This window comes from Saimiri boliviensis, chromosome 14, assembly GCF_048565385.1.
Source record: "Saimiri boliviensis isolate mSaiBol1 chromosome 14, mSaiBol1.pri, whole genome shotgun sequence".
NCBI classification, from domain to species: domain Eukaryota; kingdom Metazoa; phylum Chordata; class Mammalia; order Primates; family Cebidae; genus Saimiri; species Saimiri boliviensis.
Window position 1 is genome coordinate 91,401,660 of NC_133462.1, and position 20,744 is coordinate 91,422,403.

General features: G+C 38.6%; 1 protein-coding gene across 19 annotated transcripts in view; it reads left to right on the forward strand.

Annotated features, from left to right (window-relative positions):
* CATSPERE (catsper channel auxiliary subunit epsilon) overlaps positions 1-20,744 on the forward strand; it is a 170,779-nt gene that overhangs the window by 41,185 nt on the left and 108,850 nt on the right. For 16 of the 19 annotated variants that reach the window (XR_012513619.1, XR_012513616.1, XR_012513617.1 and 13 more), the window contains 2 exons: positions 3,495-3,572; positions 19,910-20,016. Coding sequence is in view for 15 of the 19 variants with exons in the window: in XM_074385429.1 (XP_074241530.1) it covers positions 3,495-3,572; positions 19,910-20,016 (185 nt within the window). In the remaining 4 variants the exon portion in view is untranslated. The remainder of the gene's footprint in view (positions 1-3,494; positions 3,573-19,909; positions 20,017-20,744) is intronic. The other 3 variants (XM_074385428.1, XM_074385435.1, XM_074385436.1) reach the window with 2 other exon arrangements.

Below are 20,744 nucleotides of genomic sequence, written 5' to 3' on the forward strand. Positions count from 1 at the left end.
GCCAGTGCATTCCCGCCTGGGCAATAGAGCCAGACCCTGTCTCAAAAAAAAAAAGATTGAAAAGGCTGATACCAAATATCATCAAGGAGATGAAGCAATTAAATTTTATAAATTGCTGATGAGTATGTAAAATGTAACTACCACATTGGATAACGGCCAGTTCCTTCTAAAAGTAAACCATATGACCTACCAGCTCTATTCCTAGGTATTTACTGAAAAGAAATAAAAACATGCCCGCGAAAAGACATAAGTGAATTTCATAGCAACTTTATTTGCAAGTCAAAACCTTGTAACAATCCAAATGTCTATTAAAAGGTGAACTGTGGTATGTTAAGAGAGTGAAATACTAGTTAGCAATAAAAAGGAATGTACTGCTGAAATGTACAATATGCATAAATCTAAAAACAAAGGTTAAAAAAAGAAGACAAACATTAAAACCCTATATATATGCTTTGTTTTGTTTTTGAGACAGGGCCCAGGCTGGAGTTGAGTGCTCACCACAACCTCTGTATCCTGGGCTCAGGTGATCCTCTCACCTCAGCCAATCAAGTAGTTGAGACTACAGGCAGGCACCGGCATGCCCAGCTAATTTTTCCATTTTTAGTAGAGACAAGGTTTCTCCATGTTGCCCAGGCAGGTCTCAAACTCCTGGGCTCAAGTGATTGACCGCCTTGGCCTTCCAAAGTGCTGGGATTACAGGCATGAACCACCATGCCTGGCCAAAAAGCCTATATTCTTTATGACTGCACTGTACTAAGGTCGTGGAAAAATATATACAGATATAGAAATGGATTGAAATTTGAACATTTTATATCAAAGGCTATATATTTCAGCCACTCTTAGACACAAAGCTATAGTTCTAAGGAATTTTAAAGTAAAAAAAAAAAAAAAAATAGAATAAAATAAACTGACTGGATGTGGTGGCTCATGCCTGTAATCCCAGCACCTTGGGAGGCCAAGGCGGGAGGATTGCTTGTACCCAGGAGGCCAAGGCTGCAGTGGACTATGATCATGTCACTGCACTCCAGCCTGGGTGACAGTGAGACCCTGTCTCAAAAATGGCAATAATAAATAAACTAAATTGAAAAACACTGGTTCTTAAGGAATTATGAAAGGAACAATGAAAATAAACCAAAACGAACAGATGATTAAATATAAAAGTTAAAGTTAATAAAATAATACGAAGGTTAAATATATGCAAAAACTGTCTTTGAAAGGACCAGTAAAATAATCTTCTCAAAAGACTAATTAAAGAAAAATACACAAGATTAAGAATGAGGGAGGAGAATCACAGACATGGAAAAGATATAATACGTGCAACTCTTCAGCAATGATTTTTTTAAATATAGATGGAAGATTTCCCCAGCAGTATGTATTAACAGACTTGGCCAAAGAAGTAGAGCACTTGACAAGGCCAAACTCCACAAAAGAGACTGGAAAGGTGATTTCACTATTAATATTTTCAAAGGCACCAGGATCAAATGGTTTCATATAAGATCTTGCTAACCTTTAAAGATCAAATGATGCTGATGATGTTTCAACATTCAACATATCTCTGAATATGTAATCTCTGTTAGCTCTAGCCCAGGTACTGGGCACACAGTAATGAACAAGATAAAGTCCCTATCGTTATTATTTAAACTATTATGGCTCCTTGCAAACATTATAGGAAGTTCCACATTCAATTTATAAATCCAGCATAACTTCAAAACCAAAAACCTGACATGGTTCCAAAAAATGTTAACATCTCTAATATTTGAAATACATGCAAAAATTCTGAATAAAGTAGTAAAAAGAAGTATCCAACGCTGTCAAATAAAAAATGGTGTTTGGGCAGGCGCAGTGCCTCTTGACTGTAATCCTAGCACTTTGGAAGGTGGAGGTGTGCGGATTATGAGGTCAAGAGATTGAGAGCAGCCTGGCCAACATGGAGAAACCCTGTCCCTACTAAAAATACAAAAAATAGGTGGGCGTGGTGGCAGGTGCCTGTAATCCCAGCTACTCGGGAAGCTGAGGCAGGAGAATTGCTTGAACCTGAGAGGTGGAGGTTGCAGTGAGCCGAGATTGTGCCATTGCACTCCAACCTGGGCGACAGAGGAAAATTTCATCTCAAATAAAATAAATAAATAAAAATTAATTAAAAAAAAACTATACCATGGTACCATTTTTCACCCATCAGACTGGCAATAATCAAATGTATGCAAAACATGATGTTGGGAAAGAACATGAGGAAAGATGAATTCTCATATATTGCTACTGAGAGGGTATATTGGTGCAACTGCTGCAGAAAGCAGTTTACCAGGATCTATGAAAATTACAATGCATTTACCCCATGACTCAACAATTACACTTTTAGGAATGTGTCCTACCAATATGCTCAAAGTTGTACAAAGTTGCTCATTGTAGCATTGATTGATTATAAGGGCAAGAGATTTGAAACAAATGTTTAGTAGGTTACTGGTTAAATAAATTGTAGTTCCTCCATAATTTGGAATAATATCCAACTGAAAGATCAATGAAAATATGTAAAGATCTCTAAAATAACTTTAGATGAAGAGCAGAAGTTTTGGAAAAAATATGTTTAGCATGCTAGCATTTGTGTAGAAGGGATGAAAATAATATATCTTGGTTATGCACAAACATTTTATAGGGATCTAAACAAGAACTTACTAATAATAGTTAGCTCTGGGGTGCAGATGGATTTATGGGAATTGAGTGATGGTGTACAGGGTGCAAGAGACAGCTTTTGCTGTATTTTTAATATAATGTTTACCTATATGAATAAATAGTCAAGAAAAAAAAAAGACAGAAAACAGTTCTATCTCTATTGAACTAGCCTTGCATCAAGTAACAAATATTAACTTACAAGTAACATGTATAGGGTGATTTCATTTTTATAAAAAGCATGTGAGTGGGGGTGAGGTTGCTGTGTCTATGTATGGGTATAAAGAAAGATGGGCCAGGTTTGGTGGCTTATGCCTGTAATCCCAGCACTTTGGAAGGCCGAGGCGGGCAGATCACCTGAGGTCGGGAGTTCAAAACCAGCCTGATCAACCTGGTGAAACCTTGTCTCTACTAAAAATACAAAAATCAGCCAGGTGTGGTGATAGGTGCCTGTAATCCCAGCTAGTCAAGAGACTGAGGCAGGAGAATTGCTTGAATTCGGGAGGTGGAAGTTGCGGTGAACTGAGATTACACCACTGCACTCCAGCCTGGGCAACAAAAGCAAAAGTGCATCTCACAAAAAAGACAGGTGTCATGAGACATGTGAACATGACCTGCTTAAGGAGTGTGGAGGGATCGTATGAATTCTTTCTTCGTATGTCCTTCGGTGGACATCTTTCGCTATGTAAAGCACTGTTGCTTTTTATTTTTAAAAGCGGGATAATCAAAAATCTTTAAATAAATAAAAACATGCTTGTGGTTATGTTTTGCCACAACTAAAAATGAAATCTGTACAAAATGTAAAGAAATGCAAACATTTTGTTTTCTAGTCTATCATCGTGTGGGCATATGATCCAGAAAATGCAGATCCTGAAGAGTTGCTCGGGAGTGCAGAAAAACCTTCAATAGTAGGTAGAAACGTTAGTGTCGTCGTAGGTAAAAACTGTTGGTGGGAGTGCAAATTAATTCAACCACTGTGGAAGACAGTGTGGCGGTTCCTCAAGGATCTAGAACCAGAAATACCATTTGACCCAGAAATCCCATTACTGGGTATATACCCAAAGGATCATATGCTGCCTTTCTTTTGTAAGGACTATGAATAATTTATAATCAATGGACAAGATTTTAAGCTGCCCAGATCTAACTAAATACATTTTCATGATCCCTTTTAGTTCAGCCATTACAGTGGTTTTGAACTTATGCTTGATCTCTACAATCATAAACCTTTCTTTAGAACTTTGAACATTTCTTCATATTTTCTTTCTCTAAATTTATTTTTATTTATTTTTAAATTTTACTGTAAGTCCTTGGATACATGGACAGAACATGCAGGTTTGTTACATAGTTATACATGTGCCATGGTGGTTTGCTGCACCTGTCAACCCGTCATCTCGGTTTTAAGCCCCATATGCATTACTTATTTGTCTGAATGCCCTCTCTCCCCTTTTTTCCACCCCCTGACAGGCCCCAGTGTGTGATGTTCCCCTCCTTGTGTCCTGTGTTCTCATTGTTTAGCTCCCACTCATGAGTGAGAACATGTGGTGTTTGGTTTTCTGTTCCTGTGTTAGTTTGCTGAGAATGATGGTTCCCAGCTTCATCCACGTCCCTGAAAAGGACATGAACTCATGTCCTTTTTTTATGGCCACTTCCATGGTATATATATTCCACATTTTCTTCATCCAGTCTATCATTGATGGACATTTGGGTTGGTTCCAAGTCTTTACTTTTGTAAACAGTGCTGTAATAAACATACATGTGCATGTGTCTTTATAATAGCATGATTTATAATCCTTTGGGTATATAGCCAGTAATGGGATTTCTGGGTCAAATGGTATTTCTGGTTCTAGATCCTTGAGGAATTGCCACACTGTCTTCCACAGTGGTTGAACTAGTTTACCACTAACAGTGTAAGAGGGTTTCTGTTTCTCTGCATCCTCACCAGCATCTGTTGTTTCCGGACATTTTAATGATCGCCATTCTTGTAAGATATATTGCCGAGTCAAAATGAGGAAACTGAGGCCAGTATAGAAAAATGGAAAAATCCAATTTATTCAGCCCCCAGGCGAGGTTCTACGGTCCGGGATGGGGCCAGAGAAGTTGCGCTTAACTTCTCAGGGCAGGGGGTTTTATGAGGGTCAGAGGTGATTGATTGGATATTGGGGAAACAAAGCATAGGCAATTTCATTGGTTGTAGGAAGACAGGGCCCGGACGGGGAGAGCCACTATAGGTAGGGAGGTGAGACTTATTGAGAGGTAGGCTGGCTGAGGATGTATGGGGTGAGCTGCCATTGGGTAAGGCTTGGTGGGATTTTTTAAATTTTGGCAGGTTCAAATGCATAGTTTAGTGCTGAATATAGATCTGGGAGCAGAATGCAGAAGTGGGTGAGGGGAGCCTGCATGGAGAAACCAGATGCTGAGTAATGTGTCTGGACTGATAAGCTGTTATCAGACATGGAGGGGGGTGGGTGTTGTCCATCTGGCTCCCAGCGAGGCCTTACAATTCTTTTTTTTTTTTTTTTTTTTGAGATGGAGTTTCGCGCTTGTTACCCAGGCTGGAGTGCAATGGCGCAATCTCGGCTCACCGCAACCTCCACCTCCTGGGTTCAGGCAATTCTCCTGCCTCAGCCTCCTGAGTAGCTGGGATTATAGGCACGTGCCACCATGCCCAGCTAATTTTTTGTATTTTTAGTAGAGACGAGGTTTCACCATGTTGACCAGGTTGGTCTCGATCTCTCAACCTTGCGATCCACCCGCCAAAGTGCTGGGATTACAAGCTTGAGCCACCGCGCCCGGCCAAGGCCTTACAATTCTAACTGGTGCAAGATGGTATCTTGTTATGGTTTTGATTTGCATTTCTCTAACGATCAGTGATGATGAGCTTTTTTTCATGTTTGCTGGCAGCATAAATATCTTCTTTTGAGAAATGTCTGTTCATATCCTTCGCCCACTTTTTGATGGGGCTGTTTGTTTTTTTTCTTATAAATTTGTTTTCTTGTAGATTCTGGATATTAGCCCTTTGTCAGATGTGTAGATGGCAAAAATTTTCTCCCATTCTGTAGGTTGCCTGTTCACTCTGATGTTAGTTTATTTTGCTGAGCAGAAGCTCTTTAGTTTAATTAGATCCCATTTGTCAATTTTGGTTTTTGTTGCCATTGCTTTCACTGTTTTAGTCATGAAGCCTTTGCCCATGCCTATGTCCTGAATGGTATTGCTTAGGTTTTCTTCTAGGGTTTTTATGGTTTCAGGTTTTATGTTTAAGCCTTTAATCCATCTTGAGTTAATGTTTGTATAAGATGTAAGGAAGGGGATCAGTTTCTGTTTTCTGAATATGGCTAGCCAGTTTTTCCAGCATCATTTATTAAATAGGGAAGCCTTTCCCCCTTGCTTGTTTTTGTCAGGTTTGTCAAAGAGCAGATGGTTGTAGATATGCGGTGTTATTTCTGAGGCCTTTTTCTTCCTTTCTTTTTGAGACAGCATTTTGCTCTTGTTTCGCAAGCTGGAGTGCAATGGCGTGATCTCAGCTCACTGCAACCTCCACCTCCTGGGTTCAAGCTACTCTCTTGAGTAGCTGGGATTACAGGCACGTGCCACCACACCAGCTAATTGTTTGTATTTTTAGTAGAGACAGGGTTTCACTATGTTGGCCAGGCTGGTCTCAAAGTCCTGACCTCAGGTGATTCGCCCACCTCGGCCTCCCAAATTGCTGGGATTACAGGCATGAGCCACCGTACCCAACCAGTGAGGCCTCTTTTCTCTTCTATTGGTCTGTGTCTCTGTTTTGGTACCAGTACCATGCTGTTTTGGTTACTGTAGCCTTGTAGTATAGTTTGAAGTCAGGTAACATTATGCCTCCAGCTTTGTTCATTTTGCTTAGGATCATCTTGGCTGTTCAGGCTCTTTTTTGGTTCCATATAAAATTTAAAGAAGTTTTTTCTAGTTCTATGAAGAAAGTCAGTGGTAGCTTGATGGAGATAGCATAGAATCTATAAATTACTTTGGGCAGTATGGCCATTTTCATGATACTGTTTTTTCCTATCCATGAACATGGAATTTTTTTCCATTTGTTTGTATCCTCTTATTTCCTTGAGCAGTAGTCTGTAGTTCTCCTTGAAGAGGTCCTTCATGTTCCTTATAAGTTGTAGTTCTAGGTATTTTATTTTCTGTGTAGCAATTGTGAATGGGAGTTCACTCATGATTTGGCTCTCTGCTTGTCTATTATTGGTATATAGGGCCTATTTTCTATTAACCTTATTTTTCATGAAGAGGCTGACCATTAAGGTGCTTTAGAGATGTTCCTTCAGCATCCGTATCAAAAATCTGGCTAATCACTTTTTGAATGCTTTATCACTTGGAGACAAATGAATTTTCTAAAGGTGCAACACAGTGAATAAATAAATCCTTTCTTTTTGTTACAAATTTAGATTTTGTCTTGTTGCAATTAAAACATACTAAAGAAAAATGGAAAATGAGGAGTTAGCTGACTGTTAATTTCTAATAGGATTGTTTACATCTTAGTGAGTCAAGAGCTGTCTGATTTTTTAATAGTATGTTATCCTATCTCATGGTAATCACATTCACAAGGGACAGATTGATAAATCAAAAGGATAAGCAACCAATTGTTTCATTTTGTAATCAACTTTAGAAGCAATAGTTAGGTTTCATTGCCTCCAAGATGATTGCCATAACCAAATCAGGGTTTGTTTGTTTTTTCCAAAAGAGCAGTTTGAGGGGATTACAGTATTTTGAAACTGCAGTCTGATCAATCATCCACAATGATGAAACGAAGCAAAGTAATGACCACTTTTATCTTTATAAATGCTTTGTTTTACAATGTGTTTTTCTGATATAGCTAGACCAGATTTGGTGGGATGAATATTTATTTGTATGTGGGTATACATTCTTTCTGCTTTCAGTTTCAGTTTCCTGTATCCTTACAGTTTTTTTTAAAAACACCAGCTCAAACCAGACTTACATTTTTAACGTGTGTCTTATAAACACTATAAAGTTGAGTTGTTTTTTTTTTTATCTTGACTGGAATTTTGTGTCTTTAATTAGAGCGTTAAGTTCATTTTCATCTAATATAGGCACAATATATTCTTAAGATTTGCTTTCTATTTGTTCTGCCTGTTGTATATTCCTCTCTTCAGTTGCCTGTTAGCAGTTTCTCTGTCTTGGTGTTTTAAAGATACTGTTTCACCGGCTGCTTACCTCCACTGTTGCTGTTAGAAAACCATCTTTCTGCCTGTTATTCCTTTGAAAGCATCTTAGCCTGGGTTCACCAGAAATGTACTTGTAGTTTACTTTTGGAGGTGATACCAGGAAATAAGAGTGGAGGATGAGGAAAAGTGGTTAGGAAACAAGAGATACAATTTTTCCCACTAGAGCACAATCTCGCTGAGCCCCTCCAAGAAGCCATGTAGAACACGTCTTAAAATTGTCCAACAGAATAACAGAAAATGCCTCAGAGTTAGTCTCACAAAGGAAAAGAAAGGTTCCCAGCCGCCATTAGTCAGAGGTTCCCCCCGACTTGTTAACTCCCTGCACTTTTCAGTTGTGCATATCAAACTGCGGAATAGGTTTCCACGGGCAGCCGAGATGCAGGGATAGACAGGCCTTCACGGAGAAGGAATAAAGCTTGATGCTAGAGTTGATGTGAGACACTATTAGGTTACAAATGTGTGAAGCGTGTTGCCAGAATTGGCTAGAATAAAAAGTAGGGTACTGCAGGTTACAAGAGATGTTGAATCACTAAGTAATCCATCTTTTCTCCTCTGGCTGCTTTTGAGATTTTTCTTTGTCTTTTGTTCTACAGTTTTACTATGATGTATTTAAACGTGAATTTTAAAACGTATTTATTCTACTTGGAATTATTTGACTTTATATATCTGTGGGTTGGGGTTTCCACAATCTTCTGAAAATTATTAGCCATGTCTTTTCAAATATTTTCTGTGCCTCATCATTTTTCTCCCTTTCCTCTGAGATTCCAAATAAACATGTTCTCATTCTAACTCCTGGAATTCCATTTCAACATATGTTAGACCATATGATTCATCTACCATCACGTTTACCCTCTTATCAATACAAATTCTCTCTTTTTATCTCTCTGTGCCACGTTTGGCTCAGATATTTCTCCTTTAGGTCTCTAAAATAATTTCTATTTAACATTTTTTGTTTCTTTTGAGATGAGGTCTCACTCTGTCACTGAAGCTACAGTGCAGTGGTGCAATCATGGCTTAGTCTTCTGGATTCAAGCAGCCTCAATATCCTGGGTTCAAGTGATCCTCCGACCTCATCCTCCCAAGTAGCTGGGACTACAGACACACACCACCACACTTGACTATTTTTTATTTATTTATTTATTTTTTGTAGAGACCAGGTCTTGCCACAGGCTAGTCTCAAACCTCTGGGCTTAAGTGATCCACCAACCTCAGCCTCCTAAAGTGCTGGGATTACCGGTGGGAGCCATTGAACCTGGGAAATTATTTCTAATATGGTATTAAACCCACTCACTGAGTTCTACCTATCAGTTATTTTCAGACATTTTATTTGGTTATGTAACAAATTTTGTGTTTAACTTTTTAGTATTCTGTGACCTGGAGATATTTCATGCTTTTTTTTTTCTTTTTTCTTAAATTTTATTTTCAATTCTGTATGCTCACTTTTTATTTAACATAGTAACCATAGTAGAAAGTAAAACCAATTTGAGACAGTTAAATATTCCTCTATTCACTATGTTTAACAAATAAAAGAGCACAAAAATATCCAGCTATTTATCTACATTTGAAATACTGATGGTAATACCCAGTTCCTTTTATTTTATATTTATAGATTTTGAAAGAATTTTTTAAATATAAGGTTTATATGTCCCCACCTTGCATTCATTCACTTTTTTAAAAACCTTTTTCTTTTAGAACAGTTTTAGTTTTACAGAATTACTACAAAGATAGTACAGGGAGTTCCTAGCCATCCCACACCTAGTTTTCCCTGTTATAAATATCTTACTCTTGTGTATTTGTCATAGTTACTGAACCGGTACTGATACATTATTATTAACAGAAGCTCATATTTTCTTTATATTTCCTCAGCTAATGTTCATTTACTATTCCAAAATCCCACCAGGAATAGCATGACTAAACATTTAGTTGTCTTGTCTCTTTATATTCTTAATTGTGATCATTTCTAGACTTTCACAGCTTCTGGTGCCCTTGAAAATGTTGCTGCTCAGATATTTTGGAAAATGTCAGTCCACTGGGATTCCCCTGAGATTTTTCTCATAATTAGCCTGGAGTTAGGTGTTTCAGGCAGGAAGATCACAGAAGTGAAGTGACATTCTCATTGCATGTAGTCATCAAGGGTGCATACAATCAATATGACATGTCACTGCTGATGTTACTCTTCATCACGTGGCTTGAGATCGTGATCCTCTACTGTCAAGTTCCTCTTTATCCTCCCTGTCCAGGCTGTTCTCCTCGGAAGTAAGTCACTCTGTGCAGTTACACTTTACCTTCTTAAAGAAAGGAGTTCCTACATAAATCTTTTTGGAATTCTTCTATTATGGCAGACTTGTCTTATCCCTGATTTATTTATTCATATCAATATGGACTCATGGATATTTATTTTATGTTTTGAGTTCTAATCCAACACTAATTTGTTTATTGGGAGCTATTTTAGTCAGCCCCTGTGTCTCTTTAACATGCTCTCATCATTGTGGGGTTTTATTGTTTGGTGGTTTTGTTGTTTTCTTTGTTATTAACACTGTCTTACTGGCACTATAAGATGCTCCAAACTAATCTTGTATATTTCCTGCATCGTAGCACCTGCAACATCTTATGTTCCCAGTCCTGGAATCAGGCATTTCTTCTAGGAGCTCTGGGCCCTTTTGGTTCTTCTATTAGAAAATGGTATTAGAAATCAAGATCCGGGTACCAGCTGTGCTGATTGCTGTTCCGTTGTTTTCCTCTCTCAGCTGTCAGAGCAAGGAAACGTGTGTGTACTAATCCAAGCATATCTCTACGTTTTTCTGTATTTAACTACATGTATTTATATGAAGCTAAATGTGAGTTTACACAGATGGCTTCAACCCTAATCTATGATCACATTAATTATTCTGGACTCTTCCTTGCTTATCTATAATCTCTTACCTTAAGAATAAGACTAGATCTCCACTGTCTACCATCCACTTGCTTAACATGTATGTTTTCAGCATACATGCTATTATTAGTCAGCTCAGGCGATCATAACAAAATAACCGTAGACCAGGTGACTTAAAAAACAGAAATTTATTTCTTCACACTTCTAGAGGCTAAATGTTTAAGATCAGTGTTTCCTACTGGCATTTAGCATTGAAGGGGTGTTGAATTTTATCAAAGGCCTTGTCTGCATCTATTGAGATAATCATGTGAGTTTTGTCATTGGTTCTGTTTATGTGATGGATTACATTTATTGATTTTCCTATGTTGAACCAGCCTTGCATCCCAATTATAGAAGCCAACTTGATTGTGGTGGATCAGCTTTTTGATGTGCTGCTGGACTCAGTTTGCCGTATTTTTTAAAATTATTATTGCATTTTAGGTTCTGGGGTTCATATGAAGAACATGCAGGATTGTTGCATAGGTACATACGTGGCAATGTGGTTTGCCGCCTCCATCCCCATCACATGTATCTGGCATTTCTCCCCATGTTATCCCTCCCAAACTCCCTACCCCACCGCTGTCCCTCCCCTAGCCTCCACCAACAGACCCCAGTGTCTGATGCTCCCCTCCCTGTGTCCATGTGTTCTCACTGTTTAACACTTGCCTGTGAGTGAGAACATGTGGTGTTTGGTTTTCCGTTCTTGTGTCAGTTTGCTGAGAATAATGGTTTCCAGGTTCATCCATGTCCCTACAAAGGACATGAACTCAGCCTTTTTTATGGCAGCATAGTAGTCCATGGTGTATATGTGCCACATTTTCCCTGTCCAGTCTATCATCGATGGGCATTTGAGTTGGTTCCAGGTCTTTACTATTGTAAACAGTGCCACAATGAACATACGTGTGCATGTGTCTTTATAATAGAATGATTTATAATCCTTTGGATATGTACCCAGTAATGGGATTGCTGGGTCAAATGGAATTTCTATTTCTAGGTCCTTGAGGAATCACCACACTGTCTTCCACAATGGTTGAACTAATTTACACTCCCACCAACAGTGGAAAAGGGTTCCTATTTCTCCACATCCTCTCCAGCATCTGTTGTCTCCAGATTTTTTAATGATCGCCATTTAACTGGTGTGAGATGGTATCTCAATGTGGTTTTGATTTGCATTTCTCCAATGACCAGTGATGATGAGCATTTTTTCATGTTTTTTTTGGCCTCATATATGTCTTATTTTGAAAAGTATCTGTTCATATGCTTTGCCTACTTTTGAATGGGTTTTTTTTTTCTTGTAAATCTGTTTTAGTTCTCTATAGATTCTGGATATTAGCCCTTCGTCAGATGGGTAGATTGCAAAATTTTTGTCCCATTTTGTTGGTTTCCGGTTCACTCTAATGATTGTTTCTTTTGCCGTGCAGATGCTCTGGAGTTTAATTAGATCCCATTTGCCTATTTTGGCTTCTGTTGCCAATGCTTTTGGTGTTTTCGTCATGAAGTCCTTGCCTATACCTATGTCCTGAATGGTTTTGTCTAGATTTTCTTCTAGGGTTTTTATGGTGTTAGGTTATTATGTTTCAGTCTTTAATCCATCTGGAGTTAATTTTAGTGTAAGGTATCAGGAAGGAGTCCAGTTTCTGCTTTCTGCACATGGCTAGCCAGTTTTCTCAACACCATTTATTAAGCAGGGAATCTTTTCCCCATTGCTTGTTTTTGTCAGGTTTGTCAAAAATCAGATGGTTGTAGATGTGTGGTGTTGCCTCCTCAGAGGCAAAATGTTTTGTAAATGTCTGTTAGGATCATTTGGTCTGAAGTGCAGTTTGAATCCAATGTTTCTTTGTTGATTTTCTGTCTAGAGTTCTGTCCAGTGCTGAGAGTGGGGTGTAGAACTGTCCAACTATTATTTTTATTGAGGTCTATTTCTCCCTTTAGATATAATAATATTTACTTTCCATATCTGGGTGCTCCAGTGTTTAATGCTTATAACATTTCTAGATAATGTTATATCCTCTTGCTCAACTGATTTCTTTATTATTATAAAATGAATTTCTTTGTCTTTTTTAATGGCTTTTTATTTAAAGTCTGTTTTACCTACCATAAGAATAGCTACTCCTGCTCACTTTGACTTCATTTGCGTGGAATATCTTCTCATATGCCTTCTCTGTGAATCTGCCTGTATCTTCACACGTGAAGTGAGTTTCTTATAGGCAATATAGAGTTAAACTGTGTCTTTCTTTAATCCACTCAGCCAGTCAATTACATTTAAGTGGAAAACTTAATTCATTTACATTACATTCAAGGTTATTATTTATAGGTGAGGACTATTCCTGTCATTCTGTTAATTTTTTTCTGGTTCTTTTGCATATCCTTTGTTCCTTCATTCGCTCCTATTATTTATCTTACTGTTTGCAGTTTGGTGGTTTTCTGTAGTGGTAACATTTGACTCCTTTCTCTTCCTTCTTTGTGTTATTGATATACCATTGAGTTTTATGCTTTAGTGTGTTTTCATTTAGGTAGACATCACTTCCAGATGTAGGACTTCCTTAAGCACTTCTTGTAGGGCTGATCTATTGGTGATGAATTCCCCCAGTTTTTGCTTATCTGGGAATGACTTTATTTCTATAGTTTTGAAAGATAGCTTTGTTAAGTATTACATTCCACGCTGACAGTTTTTTTTTTTTTTTTCTTTCAGAACATCAACTATATCATCTCATTCTCTCCTGGCCTATTAGGTTTCTGCTGAGAAATCCACTGTTAGTATGAGGAAGATTCCCTTATATGTGACTTGATGCTTTTCTCTTGCTGTTTTTAGAATTTTGGTTTTGCCTTCATTTTTTGACAGTTTGAAATTCATGTGCCTTGGAGAAAACCTTTTTGGGTTGAATCTGTTTGGAGATCGTTGAGCTTCCTGTATCTGGATATCTATACATCTTGCAAGACTTGGGAATTTTTCAGCGATTACTTTGTTAAATAGATTGTCTATGTCTTTGCCCATCTCTTCTCCTCTGGAACCCTAAAAATTCAAATATCTGGTTGCTTCATGGTATCCTGTATGTCATGTAGGCATGTGGGCTTTCTTCATTCTTTCTTATTCTTTTTGTTTGTTTGACTGGGTTATTGGAAAAAAAAAAAAAAACCTGTCTTTGAGTTCAGAAATTCTTTCTTCTGCTCGATCTAGTCCATTGTTGGAAGAGTTCTATTTGATCTTTTTTTTAAAAAAAAAAATCTATCTGTTTGTTAAATGTCTTATTCAGATGTTGAATTGTTCTCCTAATTTCTTTTTATTGTTTATTTGTGTTCTCTTGTATCCCATTAAGTTTCTTTTTTCTCCTCCTTCTCTGAGTTTCTTTAATATCATTATTTTCAAGTCTTTTGCAGACATTTCTTAGATTTTTGTTGTTGTCGTTGGGATCTGCTGCTGAGAATTATTGTGTTCCTTTGGAGGAGTCATGTTTCCTTGCTTTTTTTTTTTTTTTTTTTTTTTTTTTTTTTTTCTGAGATGGAGTCTCACTCTGTCGCTCAGTTTGGAGTGCAGTGGCATGATCTTAGCTCACTGCAATCTCCGCCCCCCTGGGTCAAGCAATTCTCTGCCTCAGCCTCCTGAGTAGCTGGGATTACAGGTACCTACCACCGTGCTCAGCTAATTTTTTGTATTTTTAGTAGAGACAGGGTTTTACCATGTTGGTCAGGCTGGTCTTGAACTCATGACCTTGTGATCCACCCACCTTGGCCTCCCAAAGTGCTAGGATTACAGGTGTGAGCCATTGTACCTGGCCGTTTCCTCACTTTTTCATGTTTCCTGTGTCTTTACATTGATGTCTGTGCATCTGGTATAAAACTTGCTTCTTTCAGTTGTATAGATTGGCTTTCATAGTGGAAGACATTTTCCTTTGGGTATATCTTCAGGGCTGGCTAGGTAGTTGCTTTGGCTTTAATTCTGGATGGGCACAGTAGTGTAGTCTCTGCATGATTTCTTCAGCTATAATCAGCATCAGTGATGTCTCAGAGTTTTTCAGTGGCTTAGACTGCAGTTGTTATTGAAGGCTATGGTGGGGCTTTGTTGCAGACAGGAGAACCAGGCAGGCTGGTCCCTGGACACCAGTGGTGGGGACAGCTGGCTAAACATGCAGCTGGCCCCCTGGCAGCCAAGTAGTAGTAGGTCTGAGTGGACCAGTTCTTGGGGCTCCAGGTGGCTTGCTTGGGTACTGGCAGTGGCAGGAGTGCGCCAGATGGGTGTCAGGTCCTCAGGCCTGACATAGACACCAGCAATTGCAGTGGTGGACTGAACTGGCCAATCCCCAGGCCCCCAGGTAGCACCCATGTGTGGGTGCCAGTGCCAGTGGCAGGTTGGGCAGGCCAGTACCAAGGTCTTCAGTAAATCCACATGGGTGGGAGTGATGGGCAGGACAAGTCTATTCTCAGGCCCCTGAAAGGCATGCATAAGTGCCAATGGCATCAGGCAGGGCAGAACAGTCCCCAGACCCCTGAAGGTTATACGTGAGCATCAGTAGTAGCAGGTGGGGCAGATCAATCTCCAGGCCGCTGAACAATATGTATATACACTGGCAATGGCAGTTGGGGTGAGTTGATCTCTAGGCTTCTAAATGATGCATACAGGCACTGGTGAAGGTGAAGGTAGGCAGGTCTGACCTGTCCTTATGACTCCAATGGTGCGTATAGGTGCCAGTTGCACGGGTCCTTAGACCACCCAGTGCCTGGGTCCTTAGACAACATTCTGGGGCACTGGTGGCGGTGGTGGCAGTGGACAGGTCAGACCTATCCTCAGGCCCTCTGATGGTGTGCACGGGCACTGGCAGTGGTGAGCAGGGCACGTGGATCCCCAGGCCTCCAAACAAAAAATGCTTGCAGGCTCCACTGGTGCAAGCTGCAGATTGGATATAACCTTAGGTCGTCTAGTGGTGTGCATGGCCACTGGCTGTGGTGGGTGGGGCAAATCGATCCCTGTGCTCACGGACCTATTTTTTCATTAAGTTGCTTGGTGCTATTTTTTATTGCTCAGGTTTAAGCTTTCTGTATATTCTGGATATTAGTATTTTATCAGATATGATTTGAAAATATTTTCTTCTATCCTGTGGATTGTCTTTTTATTCTATTAATAGGGATCTTTGATGCACAGAAGTTTTTAATTTTAATGAAAGCTATTTTTCCTTTTGTTGCCTGGGACTTTGGTGTCATATCCAAAAAATCATTGCCAAATCCAATGTCTTTAATATTTTTCTTTATGTTTTCTTCTAAGAGTTTTGTCATTTAGCTCTTGACATTTCAGGAATTCACAATTGATAACACCCAACAGCTTGGATGGATGCTGAGTTAAATAGCCAGTTTCAAAGCATGGAATACTGTATGATTCCATTTCTGTAACATTTTAGGGGTGACAAATTGTAATGGAAAACAGATAGGTGGTTTTTAGTGGTTAGGATATGTAGGCAGTTGTGAATCTTAAGTGGTAACATGATGGAGTTTCTTCTATGTGATGTATTCACTCTTGTGTTCTATTTGTGATGGTAATTACATGAATCTACACATGGGATAAAGTTTTACAGCACTATGCTGAATAAATAAATAAATAGAAGAGTGCCTGGAAAACTTGGTGAAATCCGAATAAGGTCTGTACCCAAGTTAATAATGATGTATCAGCATCAGTTTCCTGGTTTTGACAATGCATTAGGATTATGTAAACTATTGCCATTGGGAAAAGCTGGGGAAAAGTTACATGGAAACTTCTTGTGAGTCAAACAATTTTGAAATAAAATAATTTAAAATCCTCTTTAAAAATCTCTTCAACATTTGGCCATTGTACTAAGAATAAAATATAACCTATTTTCCAAAGCATACGGTGCTTAGCATGATGTGGCCCTCGCCTACGTTTTTTCTTACCTTAACTACTTACTAGACTCCCCCTTCTACTGTATACGAGCCATCATTTTCCTGTCAATACCGTAAGCATAATAACTCCTCTCTGACCTCAGGGACTTTGTAACTGTTGTTCCTTCTGTCTAGAATGCTCTTATCACAGCTGTCTCATGAAAGATACATACTCTCCTCTAGGTGGCAAGATTTTTTTCATTATTCGTTCAACAAATGTTTATAAATGCAGGTTTGAGAGACAAAGCCTCAAGGCAGCAGTGTAGTTTTGAACATATTGGTTTGAAGTGCTTCTGAGACAACTGTAAGTCACGATTAAGAATCTAATTAGATCCACTAATCTAAAACTAGATATAAAATTGGGATATGGCTTCCAATTTGATGAGTTTACAGGAATTGGTTAGTACTTGAAGCCATGTGACTGAAATCAGATCACCTAGGAAGAGAATATACTCTGAGAAGAAGGGTCTAAGGCCAGACCCTGGGCACCATTAATAAAGCAGGAGGGAGTGGTAACATGGAAGCCACGTAAAAGCGTTTCAAATGGGAAGATTCATCCAACGTATCAAATGCTGCTAAAACATCGGGTAAGATTAACAGAACAATGTTTATTAAATTTAACAGCAGGTATAGCCATATATTGGTGCCATAACTAGAAAAATACTTTCAAAAATAATTATAGAGGCTAGGCATGGTAGTTCACACCTATAATCCCAGCACTTTGGGAAGCTCAGGCAGGAGGATTGCTTGAGGCCAGGAGTTCAAGACCAGCCTGAAAAACATAGCAAAACCCCATCTGTACAAAAAAATACCAAAATTAGCCAGGCATGGTGGCACACACTTGTTGTCCCAGCTACTTGGGAGGCTGAGGTAGGAAGATTCTTTAAGCCTGAAAGGCAGAGGTTGCGGTGAGCTGTGATCGAGCCATTGTGCTCCAGCCTGGGTGACAGAGTAAGACCTTGTCTTAAATAATAATAACACAAAGATTAGCAGTAATGTAATTGTTCTGTCATAGATCACTAGAAATAACGTAAGTTGATATAATTCTTTTATAAATTATTTTGGTAATATGTATCAAGAGAGTTTTGTTTGTTGTTTTTAGAGATGGGGGTTTCACTCTATTACCCAGGCTGGAGTGCAGTAGTGTGATTATAGCTCACTGCAGCCTTAAACTCCTGGGCTTACATGGTCTTCTTGCCTCAGCCTCCTGAGTAGCTGGATCTACATACAGGTGTGCACCATCATGCCAGGCTAAAAGAGGTATTTTGTTTGTTTGTTTGTTTTGGAGACGGAGTCTCTCTGTCGCCCAGGCTGGAGTGCAGTGGCATGATCTCAGCTTACTGCAACCTCTGCCTCCTGAGTTCAAGTGATTCTCCTGTCTCAGCCTCCCGAGTAGCTTGGATTACAGGTGTGTGCCATCAGGCCCAGCCATTTTTTATATTTTTAGTAGAGACAGAGTTTCACCATGTTGGCCAGGCTGGTCTCAAACTCATGACCTCAAGTGATCCACCTGCCTTGGCCTCCCAGAGTGCTGGGATTGCAGGTGTTGAGCCACTGTGCCCGGCCTGAAAGAGTTTTTAAAGTGTATATAACTTTTGACTCAGCAATCACACTTCCAAGAATCTTATCAAAAGAAATAGTCCTAACCATGGAAAAGACTGTATATCTGATAATGTTCCTAGTAATAATATTTACCAATAGTGAAAAAATAAAACCACCAAAATGTCCAATACAGGAGTATTAAGCAAATGATAATTCACTCAGTGAAAAATTATGCAGACATTGAAAATGATGTTTACAGACAACGTGAATATAAAGCAGTAGCCTGACCTTGGTAAAGCTGAAGAAAACGCTAATGTGGTTTTTGCCTTTTTAATAATTTCTATGTGTTAATTTTTTCCATGTTTATAAAAGTATCTTTAATGACCATGAATTACTTTCTTAATCAAAAATATATATTTTTAAGCTTGTTTATGTGATTATCTTAACTTTTCTTGATATTTTACCTACAATCTTGTATGTGTAATTTATTATATGTTACTTCCATCTTACTCTTTTCTACATTAAGAAAGCTTTATTTACTCTTTCCTCAGCAGTTATGCAAAAGATAGCTGTATTTAAAATTCTGAATAGTGAATATGATTTTCAGAAACAAAACTATCTATTATTTATTATTTATTAGGCAAACCTATATTTCTCTATGAAAATCATCAAATGGGCTAGGTGCGGTGGCTCACGCCTGTAATCCCAGCACTTTGGGAAGTGGAGGCAGGTGGATCAACTGAGGTCAGGAGTTCAAGACCACCCTGACCAACATGGTGAAACCCTGACTCTACTAAGTTAAAAATATATATATTAGCGGGGCATGGTGGTGTGTGCCTGTAATCCCAGCTACTCAGGAGGCTGAGGCAGGAGAATTGCTTGATCCTGGGAGGCAGAGGTTGCAGTGAGCCAGATTGTGCACTCCAGGCTGGGCAACAGAGCAAAACTCTGTCTCAAAAAAAATATAAAATTATCAAATGAGTATTCTTCATAAAGGTCTTCCCTGACCATTATTCCTACTTCTCAAAATAGGTTCTACTATCAGATAATTCCATAGTCCCCATAAGTGCCCCTTCTGACGCTCATGATAACAAACTTTAAGGTTCCTTTGTGGATAGATGCCATGTTTTTAGAAAATTAAACAAAGTCAGAATTAGAGGATTAGGACAGAAAGAAGCTATGGAATTCTAGACTAGCCCTCATCATCTGATTTTTTAATTCTAGAAATTTCAAAGGGGAGCTTTTCAGATCCATCTGATTTCTAAGAGCATTTTTCTTGAAGTCCCCCAGATATCATTTGAAACCTGCCTTGAAAGAGTGTGTCATTTTGAAGGTAGACTCACGTAGAAAGAATTCTAACAGATTAGTTTTAGAAACTCTGCTATGTATTTCATTGAGATTAAAATTAGCGTTATTTATTTAAGCATCCCCATAGTTTCAGTTCATTCAGGATTCTGATTATGTGTAGAGTTTTTGATGAGTTGGAAACTGTATTATGACTTAATAATTCACAAAATTCGCATGGGAAGGAAGCTGTAAGGTAGAAAGAACAAAGCTGAATCTTGACCATATGGTAAATTTACAAATGTAAACAATGTCAACTAAAATAACAAATTCAATATATGTGCTGTAATATCCGAATAGCTATGAAAAGAGTAAAAAATGAAATTATACTTTGTCTTTACAGAATTCCGAAGTACTCAGCACACAGATGGCCACACTGGGGCAGAAGCCTACCATATATACAATTCTGAAGAGAAAAGTTTATTCAGCAAATGAGAAAATAAAAAAAGGGTATTTAATTTTTAAAATTTTAAATATCAAAAATACAAAAACTTAAACTAGATTTTAAAATCCTAGTGGAACTTTATAGAATATGTCTCATACGTGATTTTCAAGTGCCTTCTTGTATAAAACACAAAAGATTTTGATAATCAGAACTAATTACTAACTCAGAAAATGCTAGACTCTCGGATTCAAGTTTTACAGTTTGTGTCAATACCTAATCCTAAATCCAAGAGCTTCATTCGGGATGATGGCAGATCCTGGAAATATCTCGAAATGTGTTCTACTGGTTTATAAAAGTGAACCACAGTGGTGTCCGGTGCCCATACACTCCCCCCTCCCCCGCACACAAATTCTATCTGAGAGGCAAAATACATTACTGTCAAAGTTAGTAGGTTATCACGAGGTATAGACAGACTTTCTTAGTCTATTAAGCACCTAGGCACAGGGCAAGGTGCTTATAACTAAAGGATAAAGTACCTGCCTTCAGTAATCTTACGTTTAGTGTGAGAGACAAACAAGAAACAGATACTATGTAGGAGTGAGCCCAGGGTACAGAAGAACGCAAAGAGGGTACACCAACTCTGGCCTGGAGGAGAGGGAGTCAGGGAGGACTTTCCTAAAAAGGTGAAAAGAAGTAAAACCTCGCCAACTGGGGGAGGATTCCAAACACAGGAAATGACAAACAGCAGGTCCTCAAATAATGTTCATTATAACATTGATTAGAAAAAAATTGA